Source organism: Eulemur rufifrons, chromosome 16, assembly GCF_041146395.1.
Source record: "Eulemur rufifrons isolate Redbay chromosome 16, OSU_ERuf_1, whole genome shotgun sequence".
NCBI classification, from domain to species: Eukaryota; Metazoa; Chordata; class Mammalia; order Primates; family Lemuridae; genus Eulemur; species Eulemur rufifrons.
The window spans coordinates 5,482,575-5,496,405 of NC_090998.1; the positions used below are offsets into that span (position 1 = coordinate 5,482,575).

General features: G+C 45.7%; 1 protein-coding gene across 1 annotated transcript; it reads left to right on the plus strand.

Moving 5' to 3' along the window:
* The first annotated feature begins 206 nt into the window (after nucleotides 1-206).
* Nucleotides 207-8,503, plus strand: KCNA1 (potassium voltage-gated channel subfamily A member 1). Its single transcript, XM_069490480.1, has 2 exons — nucleotides 207-762; nucleotides 1,138-8,503. Exon 2 carries the CDS (start codon nucleotides 1,663-1,665, stop codon nucleotides 3,148-3,150), a length of 1,488 nt encoding a protein of 495 aa, XP_069346581.1. The 5' UTR covers nucleotides 207-762; nucleotides 1,138-1,662; the 3' UTR covers nucleotides 3,151-8,503.
* Nucleotides 8,504-13,831: the final 5,328 nt, after the last annotated feature.

Consider the following 13,831-nt stretch of genomic DNA (forward strand, 5'->3'; position numbering starts at 1 on the left):
GGCTTTTCTGGTGAGAGAGGAAAAAGCTGTGCTGGCAAGGGTGGGAACTGAATGACAACCCCCCTCTGCCAAACCACCCCCTCATATTTTCCATCTACCTCCCCGCTCCTGCCCTCCCCCGCCCTCCCCAGCCCACGCCCGGGTGGGCCAATCGCTGCTCGGTATTCCGGGCGCTTTCTCAGGTTTCTGCTGATCTTGCAGCGCCCAGAAATGGACCGAACGGACCCGCAGCCGCACGCACCGTGCCCCACTCGGAGCTGCTGAAGGCTCCCGGCGCGCCGCGCAGCCTTGGCGAGGTCCAGGCCGGGTGCGGAGAGCGGAGGGACTGCGGAGCCATGTAGATCCAGGCTCCTGCCCGCCCGCCTTCTCCGGGATCGAATCAAGGGCTCCCACGGTGTTAGGAGGGGGCGACAGTGCTGTTTATCGTCATTTGCTTCGGAGCTTCGGGAGAGGGTTGGCATTTTGCTTTTCCGCCCAGCATCCTCCGGAACTCCCTGCACCGGAGCGAGGACGGCGTCTCCAGGTTGCGGGAGGCAGGTGAGAATGGGGGCAGGGAATGAACGTTTCCGCCACGGTTGCTCAGCACAGCGACCGTCCGACTGAGAGGGGCGCCCGACGAGCGGACGGGGGCGGCGAGTGGCCCGGCGCCTCCCGGGTGCCGCTGCGGCGGCCGCTCCGGCCCGGTACTGCAAGGCGACCTGCCGCATTCCACGCGGGATCTCCGCCGACTCAGCACCGCCCCTGCGCCAAGCCGCCGGCCAGGTAGGGGCTCCGCAGTTCGGGGCTGCAGAAGCGGGGCTCGGGGAGACTGGGCAGGGGAGGCCGGGGGTGCGGGGATGCTGCTCTGCACTCGGAGCTCCCCCAGCGTCTCTCGGCGCTTTCCCGATCTCTATCTAGTTCAAGGAAGTTGTAAACAGATCGGCTGTCGGGCATTGGGGAGAGTGGGATGGGAGAGCCCCAAACTTGGATTTCCGGGTGTCTGCGTGTGTGTCTGTCTGTGTGTATGTGATAACCCTAGTAAACGTCCAGTGCTTTCTAAAAAAGCCAGAGGTCTGTGTTCTTCGGTGTCTTCAGATGTCCGTCCCATCGGAATGCTTCTGATTTTCTACCCCCTTATCACTTTCTATTTCTCTGCAGCGTCCATCGATCGCCCTGGTGGGAGCTTAGAAGGCGGCAGGCGAAGAGGGGTAGGAGGGGGGAGAGCCGAGGAGAAGCAGAGGGGGTGGCAGGCGTGGGGATCTGCTGAGCTGGCATTGCACCGGGTCCTAGCAGGGCTCTCGGAGGGGAGGGGAGGCCAGGGCGACCCCCGAAGCGATGGCCCGGTCCCCTAGAGCGGCACTGCCTTAAGGCACCTCGGAGCAGGAAGAAATACCAAAAAAACCGAAAAGCAAAAATCCCAACTCAGCCCTCGGCAAAAAGCTGTAGCCGGGCCCTTAAGCGAGGGGGATTCCAAATTGAGTCAAAGGCAGGGTGGAGGGGACGGCCAGGAGAAGCGAAGTCGCAGATCCCTAGACCTGCTCGCTCGGAAGCCCCTCCCCCTGAGCGTGGGGGAGCCGAGCACTCCGGTGGGGGGGGCGCTCGGGTCCCCCCCACCCCTCCTCTCTCGCGCTCTCCCGGCCCGGACTCCCGCCTGGCCTCCCGCCCCTGCGCCCGGCTTCCACCATGACGGTGATGTCTGGGGAGAACGCGGACGAGGCCTCGGCCGCCCCGGGCCACCCCCAGGACGGCAGCTACCCGCGGCCGGCCGAGCACGAAGACCACGAGTGCTGTGAGCGCGTGGTCATCAACATCTCCGGGCTGCGCTTCGAGACGCAGCTCAAGACCCTGGCGCAGTTCCCCAACACACTGCTGGGCAACCCTAAGAAGCGCATGCGCTACTTCGACCCCCTGAGGAACGAGTACTTCTTCGACCGCAACCGGCCCAGCTTCGACGCCATCCTCTACTACTACCAGTCGGGGGGCCGCCTGCGGAGGCCGGTCAACGTGCCCCTGGACATGTTCTCCGAGGAGATCAAATTTTACGAGCTGGGCGAGGAGGCCATGGAGAAGTTCCGCGAGGACGAGGGCTTCATCAAGGAGGAGGAGCGCCCTCTGCCCGAGAAGGAGTACCAGCGCCAGGTGTGGCTGCTCTTCGAGTACCCCGAGAGCTCGGGGCCCGCCCGCGTCATCGCCATCGTCTCCGTCATGGTCATCCTCATCTCCATCGTCATCTTTTGCCTGGAGACGCTCCCCGAGCTGAAGGACGACAAGGACTTCACGGGCACCGTCCACCGCCTCGACAACACCACGCTCATCTACAATTCCAACATCTTCACAGACCCCTTCTTCATCGTGGAGACGCTGTGCATCATCTGGTTCTCCTTCGAGCTGGTGGTGCGCTTCTTCTCCTGCCCCAGCAAGACGGACTTCTTCAAAAACATCATGAACTTCATCGACATTGTGGCCATCATCCCTTATTTCATCACCCTGGGCACCGAGATAGCTGAGCAGGAAGGCAACCAGAAGGGCGAGCAGGCCACTTCGCTGGCCATCCTCAGGGTCATCCGGTTGGTGAGGGTTTTTAGAATCTTCAAGCTCTCCCGCCACTCTAAGGGCCTCCAGATCCTGGGCCAGACCCTCAAAGCTAGCATGAGAGAGCTAGGGCTGCTCATCTTTTTCCTCTTCATCGGGGTCATACTGTTTTCTAGTGCAGTGTACTTTGCCGAGGCGGAAGAAGCTGAGTCGCACTTCTCCAGTATCCCCGATGCTTTCTGGTGGGCGGTGGTGTCCATGACCACCGTAGGATACGGTGACATGTACCCTGTGACAATTGGAGGCAAGATCGTGGGCTCCTTGTGTGCCATCGCTGGTGTGCTGACAATTGCCCTGCCCGTACCTGTCATTGTGTCCAATTTCAACTATTTCTACCACCGAGAAACTGAGGGGGAAGAGCAGGCTCAGTTGCTCCACGTTAGTTCCCCTAACTTAGCCTCTGACAGTGACCTCAGTCGCCGCAGTTCCTCTACTATCAGCAAGTCTGAGTACATGGAGATCGAGGAGGATGCGAATAACAGCATAGCCCATTATAGACAGGCCAACATCAGAACTGGCAATTGCACCACAGCTAACCAAAACTGCGTTAATAAAAGCAAGCTACTGACCGATGTTTAAAAAACAAACAAAACAAAATAAGCCAATGAGCAAACAAAAAGCCCCACTTAGCAGCTCAGAAAGACTTAAACAAAACAAAAAAACCTAGTGACTCATGTCACACTTTGTAGATACTTTACTAAATAGTCTTTGAATGCTCTATTTACCTGTCAATGCATTGTTGCATTGTGGCTTCTGGGGGTGGTGAACCAGAAGCTTTCAAGATCCGTGAAAAAAGAAACTATTTTCATTTTCTTAATAAATGGGAAAAGAAAGAGTATTTTCTAAAACTGGCTTAAAAAAATTCAGTCCATGAACTAGTCTAGGTAAAATAAGGATCATGTGCTTCCCTATACTGAAACATTTTTAATCCTTTGGCTTCCTTAACTTTTTTTAAAACTAAAAACCAGATGATCACTTAGAAATATAAAGTTAAAATATGCATGGGACTCCAATATAAAATCTTTGCAAACTGCACAGCACATTTAAGACAGTGCATCGGATGTGTTGTATGTAACATGATATACCAGCCAAAGTGGGCAATGAAGGATTATTTTTATTTTGATCAACTGAACTGCACATTATAAGGTGAAAAATAACAAAATTATTTAAGACTGGTTCACAAAGCACCTTGTAAATCTGATACTGGTCCTGATCTGATTTCCCCTCTGCCCTGTTCTCCCAATCCAGACTATTATCTTAAGAAAAACATAACTGAATTAAATTAATTGATTCATCTGCAGTGCTGCTAAGTTGTCTCAACTGCGGAGGAGCCGAATACAGGTCTTTTCTCACCAGGCCTGCACCCTGACCCCTGGCCTTCAGAACTGGATGTAAAACCTTAGCCTCCTTATTGCAAGAGAGCACAAATGGAGTTCAATGTAAGCATGTTTGAATCTGATAACATTTATTTTATAATCGCATGCTGAGAAGTTAACCCAGACAATAGGGGATAAGCTTAAGTTAAAATTGACTCTTCTAAAAATAGATCCCTTTTCATTTGCATTCACCAAAAGTGCACTCCTCCATTTATTAACTATTTTATTAGTAAATAAAGTACTGTATTTAAGTGCATATGTTAGATGGGAACAATAACTTTTTGGAGCGCAAAGCATGTTCTCTTATTCAGCATTATGGCCTCTTTGATTAAGATGTACCTTGAATTAATTAATGCATGATCTCAGTAATAAAAATTAAAAAAATAATAAAAATTACAAGTCTGTGGGATGAAAGGCCCAACAGAAACAATGGGGGGTGGGGGTGGGGGGCACTCAGTCAATTTTCCTGCCTTTGCTCAGGGAAATGTCAGGTTTTCATGCAGGTGTAGGCAGAGAGAGGACCAATATGCCCATCCCTTAAAGGGAAGCTATGAGAAAAACTAAAAAAATTATCAAGGTATATATAGCAACACCTAAGAAACAATATCCTTTCTAGCTGAAGATAAACACAAGCAAAACAAACAAAAAAAGGTGCAATACTGCATGTTTTTTGGTGCATTTTTAGGATGTAAATGAAAATGTTTATCTATTGTATGCATCCAAAGCAGAGCTGATTTTTCTTTGCAGTCATGATTTGAAGTCTGTAGAGACTTTGACCCTCCCCTCGAGGCTCCCTGAAGAAACTCAACCAATTGATTTAATAGTTGCTTAGTGCCTTTATCCTGTACCCACAGTGAACTGCAGAAAGTGCCTCCATACACAGCTGAGAAGTTAGGTAACAAAAGGGGGGAAGGGTTGGGGCACAGATATTTTGCTTTTGCTTTTTCCATCCTCACCCTTTCATTTCACCACTGTGAGAAGACCACACCACCCTAAACCCTGGAGAGGAGCAATCCAGGGGGGTGCTGTCTCTCTAGCCATCCACCGGACTCGGTCCCTTTGGCATCCTCACGCTGGGTGTGAACTGAGACCCATCTTTGAACTGGACATAAACCGTGAACTTGTTTTCTCCTCTTCTCCACCGAAGCCAAGATAAACTTTTGGGAATTTGTTTCCTATCAAGGGCCACTCTGGACACGCAAGCTTCCTCAGGTCCGGTGTAGATTCCTGGCGCATCTCCCTGTTCTTTCTCTGCTAGCAACAGCGCTTTGCAAATCTCTGTGATAGTCTGATCTTTTCAGGCATCATTGTGGATGTGGGAACACTCAGTTCATAAAACCTTTCCTAGGCCTTCCCTCCTGGCCCATCCCTTTCAGATATTTTCTATGATGCTCCTATGATCCTCCCACCTGGCAGTCACTTCACAGGCTGAGCATCTGACTTCTGCTGCCCCGGTCACCCAGCCCAGAGAGCATGGGGACGCTGCGCCCAGCTGAAAGAGAGCCACAGAACACAGGCCTCTGCAGCCCCAGCCGGCAGCTGTCCACCGGCGGAGAGGCACTCACAGCCTTTATAAGGACCCTGAGGTGGGGAATCTTCATTCTGCACTTAGCATGTGGCCGCCTGCTGCTGCCTACCTGACATTCCTGCCCGGCTTCTTCCAGAAATCTTCCCTGTTACTCTTGTCCCTTGTCCCTCACCCTATCCTAGAACTAGCAGTGAGGCAATCAGCCTAGAGATCGAGTTAGGCGGGCTCGCTCGATGGAAAGAAAGAAGGTGGATATGTTGTCTTGCTGTGCGACTCTATGAATCTGTGAGGTGACTGCAACACATCGTGGAAGACAAGGGGCCAAGAACTGCACAGCGTCTGACTACAGGGCATTAAACCCTTCCGTGTGACATCTCCTTCTCGTCTGAACCTTAACTCCTCCTGGCGATTCCTCCCCTACTTGCTTTTCCTCGGGTGAGAAAAAAACGCCAACCTGCCCCCAGTCCTCGGGGATATCTTGATCTTTTGTTTCAACTTTGAGGTCTAGGACACACAGAACTTGAAACGCTGCACTCTGTCATCAGCAATAATCCACTCGGTACTGTGGAACGGATGGGTTAGAGGCTGAGAAACTGGTGTCAAGGCTGACTCCGGCTCCCTGCTGTACTTCCGGAGCCGTACCCGGACTGGTTGATTCTTCTGCATGTGAAACAGGGAACAGTGCTGCATGCCGCGAACCCGTCAGCCTGGGATTGGGGCGAGGCTGTTACGCGTGTGGGGTGGTGTGAGGATAATGAACGCTGCTTGGCCCATCTGTAGCTCACTGCAGTGAATTCAGCACGAGTGGAGCACAGGGATGATCTGTGTAGCATAGGCATGTGACGTTTGACCAAGCGCTTACCCTCCGCACTGCAATGTGCTGAAATGTCTTTGTAGGCCTGAAGGTGCACTTAACAAAACTGCCTATTAAGGGACGACTATCTTTTGGTTTACTTGTTCATATTTATTTTGCCAGGCTTTTTACCTTTTCTTCCCCTTCCTAGATATTGAGCATTCACGGCTCATGTCCTGCATATGTGTTTTCTCCAGAGGGAGAAGACTTCTGACGTGCTGATAGCCATAGCTTAGCTCTTCCAGTGCATCGGGGCCCTAGTTCAATAGGGTGGCGGTGGGAGGGTTGGGTCTCCCCAGGCTGTTAGCCATCCAGAATCTCTGAAGTGGTTAACTCACCTGAAGTGATCTGAATCAGAGAGACCAAAGACATTCATTTCCTCTGTCCTCAGATTTATCGAAGACAGATTGTAGCCAGGAAAGGTTTTTGTTGTTGCATCTCCCCTTCCACAGCTGTGCACAACTCCTCTCACTTGCCCTTGAGACTCGAGTTCTGATCACCAGTTAAACCAGTTCATGGGAACCTGTCAGTGGGTCGGCCTAGCAAAATCAGGTAAACCAGTGGCCAGGCCTTCTCCGGGGTGACGGCCCACGAGCAGTCGTTTCCCTACAGCGAAATTGTGCGGCAGGGCTGGATTCCACTGTGGTGGAACTGAAGCACAGGTGGCATTGCGATCTTGATTCACTTGAGAATAAAAAAGAAACCTTGTAAACGGTAAATGAGGAATGCGTTTCTTTAAGTAGAAATTTGGTTTAGTCCATGAAGGGCCTTCTTCATGTTGTGCATAGTTACACATTTTTCAAATTAGTTGCCATCTAGAATTGTAAAAATAATTCCCTACCCCCACCCCCATTTGATCATAGGAGACCTCAAAACACATGCTCTTTAACAATTTGAAATTTTAATTCCTTGTTTGGTGGATTGGCTTGAACAGAAAGGAGAACGAGAACACTAGCAGAAGGCAGTTCCCCCTTCCAGGAATGACTTATTCCTGGGAGTGGTGAGAATCGGTGGGTGGTAACCATCCACAGTATAGAATTGTTAGAAAGAATATAAACTGCCAAACAACCGTGTTATCTTCCAGCTTTTTTTTGAGCAAGAATGAGGTCTTTTGATGTTTATGTTCATTTTAAGAAGACAAAGAAACAAACTAAAATTTTAAGGTCAGACACAACCCAAGTTGAATTGTGAGCTCAGGAGGTGACTTCTCATCTACCATGTGGTGTATTAGTACTTGTATTTATATCTTGGAATTTCAGGGTATATGTGACCATGTCTAGCATGACTCAGGTAAATCTTAAAAGAATGTACATTACTTACCATTTTTGTAAAGAAGCAAACAGGAGCTGAATTGTTAACCAAAATTGTTCCATTACCTTGGGTCACTGTGCAAACTCATTCAGGGTATGGATGTCAGATTTAGAAGCCTTGGGATCAAAGGCCAGTCTCTTTGCTCAGGCAAAATGACCACGGGCTTTCTCAAGAAGTCCAGTGCGTGAGGGGTGAGGCCCTGCTGACCTCAGGGCTGGAAGCTTTAAGGACATTGACCATAGTCACAGTGATTTTCATTTAGGAGCTAACTAGGAGTTTACTTTTTATGATGTGGGACTTCGAAGAGTATAGACAAATTTCATACCACAATCAGAAGAAGAAGAAATGGTGTAAGGAAAGAAAACAAAACAAAACAAGAAATCCCTTGCAAAGCATTCCAGGTGAAAAGTTGTCTCCTTTCCAAAACTTGCAGAAGCACCTTTCTTCTCTTCAGCGCACTGTTTTGGGACTGTTTGCGCAGCAGCTGTAAGTAGACAGCGTGAACTCTATGTGACATACCTCTAATATTAAAGAATTACTGAGGTTAAAAATAAAAATTGAGTAGTATTAATTTAAAGTGCACCATCAGGACAACAAACCATTTAAGCTGAAAAGCACTTTTATTTCTTGAGTTTGCCAGTTGCTTATACCTTGAGTTAAGGATTTGTCTCATCTTCACCTCCTGTGCATTTTCCCTTCTCCTACTGTTTAATATGTCAGGTCGAGGACATTGAATGTTACGAATTGAGAACCTAATTGATGCGCATAGTTTTCATCTATGCAATTTTACTTGCTTCTGTCACTTTATGATCTGTTCATATTTGGCATCAATTAAAGATAATTTTTAAGGATCTTATCAACGAATACCTTGACTGGTTATTTGTCTCTCCTTTAATTGGTATTTTGGGGGCCCTTTCCTTGTACCCTGTGCTGTGGGGTCTCTTTAACTAACATGATAGATTTAAGACAGGATCATAAATCAGCCTGGTTTCCTTTTTGGAACACATGGACTGTTTCTGCTGTCCAAGGAAATACATCGGGGTTAAATTTTGAGGATGGATTCACAGTTTGGTCTCAGGTAAGATCCCAAGTAGAGGCCGCTGGAATTTGGCCTGTGTAGGGGGGTGGGTGGAGCGAGGGAAGGATCGAGCTTTGAAAAGAAAAAAAGAAATGACACTAAAGGGTGGAAAGTAATTGGTTGTATTCGCTTAAATTGTTTTTTATTTGAAACTGTATTTTTTATGCACAGTGTGAGAAGCTTTGCAGGAAGGATGATTGTGTGTATGTGACAATGCTGTGGTCTGGGATCACATAACTAGATAGTTACAATGTGGTGTTAGAAGCGATTATGGTGTGGAAAAAGAGTGTGGTCCTAGCTGTTCTTTACCTAGACTTTTGCCACACAGTTCTACGTGTGGTTCATATTTCTTTCTTCCTGTGTTTTCTTTCTTTCTTCTTTTCTTTTTGAATATCTCATTGGTGCATTTCCTTGTGATGCTTCCTGAGATTTAGGTCTTATCTTTTCTTCCTTGTGGCTGTCACATTTTATACAAACTCTTTTATGTCGGAGCAGACAGGGTGGCATGCGTCTTGTCAAGGTGTTTGTTACATGCTAAATACACCGGGCCTCTGCATCATCATAGAAGTGTACTGTGTTGTGGTAGGTTCGGATCATAAGATTCGGAGATAAATCTTGCTTTGCTGTAGAAGTTGCTGCTGAAGGTAGATGATGAGGCTGGGCAGGCTGCCCGTGATTTTTCTGTTGTGGCCAGAAAAAAACCAGGCCGGGCTAAGCTCTGACAGAGAAGGTAGGACACAGCCAGAGCCACAGCAGTGGCAGTGGGCGCCCGAGCCAGGACATTCTTAACCCCAAGGGTGTTCCTCAAAGCTCAGCCTTAGAATGGTCTCCTTGAAGCAGAAGCAGGTGGAACCAGGTAGCTGCTAGGGGTAGGGCTACAACTGGAAGCTTTGTTGTTTACAGAGCTTTAAAAACAAGTCAAGCCATTTTTATAAGAGGATAACAGAGAGCAGATGCGATCTGATCCCAGCCACTCTGCCACTGTGTGGGGAAGCTGCCTGCCATCCTCCGCCCAGCTTTCTGGGTGCTGACTGGGCTTGAGTGAGGGGGGAGGGCCGGCCCTGAGGCTGAGCAGGGGGCCTGGTTGCAAGTCCTATGCAGATAAGACACGGCATGGCCAAGTTGCACACCTGAAAAGAAGCTCTTTGAACCAGCTTGAAAACAGATAATTCAAAACATCCTGTTACTTAATTGAGTCTAAGATACAGTCACTTGTGAGATGCACTGTTATCGACATATTTGTTAGGCAGAACATTGACGGTTATGACCCACCATTGCATCACTGCATTGATTCATCCCAATTTTGGACACATAGAAATGTAAAAAAAAGGAATCTTAGAATTGATGAACTATAGTGATTCTAATGTATACCCCTCCCAACCCCCCTAACTTGTTTCCTGGTATGATAAAAGGTTTGAATTCTGAGTCCTTTAAATTTGGCAGTTTCGTGCAGAGCTGAACCCTGGCTTTTAGGTCTGAACCTTTAGGTCTTCTTTTAACAATATTTTTGTCCCACAGTATTTTTGCTTAGCACTGCCTCTAACTCGGGCTTTGTGCTAGGCACTGGGGATGTGTTAGTTAATGCAGCAGTGTGCTCCAGAGATCCTGAACCCAGTGAGGGCCTTAGACTTAACAATATAATAATTCCATGATAATGTATGGAATGAGGTTGGTCTGGCTGTTACTCCCTCTCTCATGCCTTAGTAGCACTCCCTCTGTCATCGGATGTTCCGAATCACCAGCAACCCTTTGCTTTTAAAGTGAAGGCAATCATCCCCAGTAAGGTGCTCAGTCTAGAGAACTCTCTTTGCAATTGTCGCATCCTTTGCACATTAGTTATACTGCTTTACTCTCCTTGGAGAGTTAGATTGGGCTGATATTGTTCTCCTTATTTTATAGGCACGGGGATTTGCCCAAGGTTGCTGGGTGAAGGGAGCAGCCTGGGTTCATTGATGAGTCCATGGCCCAGTGTGGGGCACTTGGAAGGGCCTCTGAATGTTTATTGAGCTGATAGAACGTCGGAAAGTGTAATGTCACATGTTAAAGACAGATCGGTGGACTTTGTGTAGGTGTTTCACCTCTCTGAGACTTTAAATTAATTGCTCATTTCTAAAATAGAAACATGATAACTCATAAAGTTGTGTGGATTCAATGAGATAATACAGGCCCACGTGTTTGGTAAATTCTAATGTGTTGGATAAATATGAGATCTTAATAGATATGTTATTAATTATAAGGATAAAGGGAAGAGCAGGAGGAGACCACTGGGTCATTCCTCCCCCAGGGTGGGGGGAGGATGGTGTGAGCTGCATTTTAAAGGATGACTCCATAGAGATTGGATGCTTAATTCAAAGGATTAATTGCATAGTGGTGGAATTGGAAGACTTGTAGACAGATGTTTTCAGTAGGAATCATCGGTACACCAAGCATGTAGTAGTTTCACAGGAGGCTGAACCACTATTTCTAGTCTTGCTCCTCCCTTGCCCTGTGACATCAATACTATTTCACACCTTTGGACCCCAAACATTAAGGTTAAACTGTGCCATGCAGTCAGCTGAGCAACCAGAAAGTATCTTCAATGAATATATCACTTTTGATCATCTCATAATCTCATTTCTCCTAAGTGCAAAATATTGGCTGATTTGATTCTTTTTCTTCCACCTGTGAATACTGAAAAATAAAGCAAGATGTTGTTTGGGAAGTTTTCTCATATGCTTGTCTGAGAGATATTTTATAAATATAAAAAAAATCCTATTTTTAACTGTCCTTGCTAAAAATTAAACAATGTTCACAAGCATATATGAGTCAATAGTCTTTTCTTAAATAACATATTACAAAGATGCTTATAAAATTTATAAATTGTAATATCTTTACAGGGGTCTAGCCCTTCCTTCTTAAAACCATTTGAATTTAATCAGGGGTAAACTTTTGTGTGCTTTTCTTAAGGAATTTCACTGCAATTAAGGAGTTGAGTATGTTAGAATGTTTAGTTCACAAAACATTGCTCTAGAGGATAATATTCAGGAGGTAGATTGAGTTCTTTAACGTATTAGTGATTTTTAAAAACAGATTTTATGTGGTGTGTCCATGCTTGCTGTAATAGATAACATGTTCTCAATGTTGTTTCAAGTGCTGAGCATTAAATACATTTTAGGAATGTTTCCAGAGAAACTAATTCCAGTTGAAATTAAATTTTTCAGAATTGAAATCAGAGGATGATCAATGGGTAGGGGATTAAGTTTAGGATAATTATGTTTAGAACTCGGGGCCAAATCCAACTTTTATTAAAAATTCTTATTCCTCGATATAGTGAATTAAGAGTGTTTGTAAGTCCAAAATACTTTATCTCTATAGCGATGATTTTTTTTTTTTTGCATTCCATGAATTATCTACATTTCACTGCTTCAGAAAGGAAGTAATTTTGTTTTCTGTGAGTTTCAAAGGGAACCTTTCTGAGATTAAGATGCACTGTGCAGTGTGTTTCCCCTTCCTTAACAGGCAGAACGTCTGGGAATCTTAGAGAAAGTTGTGCACATGTCAGCCCTAAAAGATGGAATACCCACCTTCATTTTCGAAAGATGGCAGGATATTAGCTTATTGCTAAAGGACATTTTTAGTGGAGACAGAATAGCTATTAAATTTCCACAGGGTGAAGATCCCATTTTTTGACATTTACAAAATAATGTTCACCCTTAATGGATGAGTACTCTAAACATCATTTAATCACAGTGTTGGTAATTCCAAAACCAAAATTACTTAGCCACATACAAAAATGATTAGTGAGGTGAAAGAAGAGTGTCCACTGCAAGCATTTCCAAGCAGTGAATGAGGACAGAATGTTTTGAGCCAAAGACACTCATTGGTTATAAAACGAGGGCAAAAGATGGTTGGCATATAAAAGTCAAATACTTGACTATAATTCTCAAGAGCAGCATGAGTATGAAGGGTAAAATGAAAACAATGATGTTTACCTGCCTGAAGGTGGAAAGTTTGGCCAGGACTACTTTCTAGTCTCTAGTTTTAAGACGGATGATGAGGACATGGGCTGACATTGGGGAGATTTGAGACCCTGCCCACCTGTCGAACAGTATTCGTATATCAAGTCACTCATTAATTACCTGTGGTTATTATGGTGACTATAATAAGGACTCATCAGTTAATGGTATTTAATATTAAGTGATTATTAAATCTATGGACTATTATGCTGTTTTTTAAAAAAACTGTATAAATCATCTCATAGGTCAATTTAGTGTGCTCAATGGTCAGCCAAATTGTGATGGAAATGGTTGATGAACTCTGGACTTGAATTTTACTGGCGTTCAGTAAGATAGACTCTCAATTATCACAGACTATGTAGATACAGCCTTGCAGAGAGGAAGAGGAATACATTAGATAGTTTTAAGATGTGATCTTGAGAAGTCTTAGAATCCTAATGTTCGATACTAACACACAATATTGAAAGAGCAATTATTTCATTTGTCCCAAATCTATATGATGACCCAAATGGAAAATGATTAGAGACGATTTTTAAAAGACAGTCTTGTAAAGGCTATCAGAGAGAGGATAATTATGTTTCATTTAAATGCATTTTCTTTATACCTTATGATCATATTAGGTGCAATTGGGTTCAGTTCCCCAATTCAGAAAACACAGTAGTTGAGAGTCTCAGCAAAAACTGTTGTTCTTCGTGCTTTCTCCTTTGGAGAGAAATCTTAATTGTAGTTTGTTTTGACAGGGGTTATAATTTTAATCAAAATGGTTCATTGGTAATTGAGTTCTCGCTCAAGACCTGCAGACTGAACATTTCATTCATTCTGGTTAAGGCTGGATTGGTGCACTTTACGTATATATCCTAGGTCTCTTCAGAGGTCAGAGGTTAGCAGTTAACTTTGCTAAAAAATTGTTGTTCATGTTCTTAGACCATCTGGGATTTGATTTGTTAGAGCATCATCTTTTGGATTGATGACTGTAGACATTCTGATGTTTCTTGAGAGTCTTGGAAGTTTTCACTGACACTTTTAGTGAATGTGGGAAAAGGGAAGCAGGTACTTAATGTGAAGATGGAGAAATGGGACTCCATGAAACTAAGTGCTGGTGAGTCTCCAGAATTTGGA

Excerpts from the sequence above, each read along its gene's own strand:
- KCNA1 (XM_069490480.1), top strand. The coding sequence starts at position 1,663 with ATGACGGTGATGTCTGGGGAGAACGCGGACGAGGCCTCGGCCGCCCCG.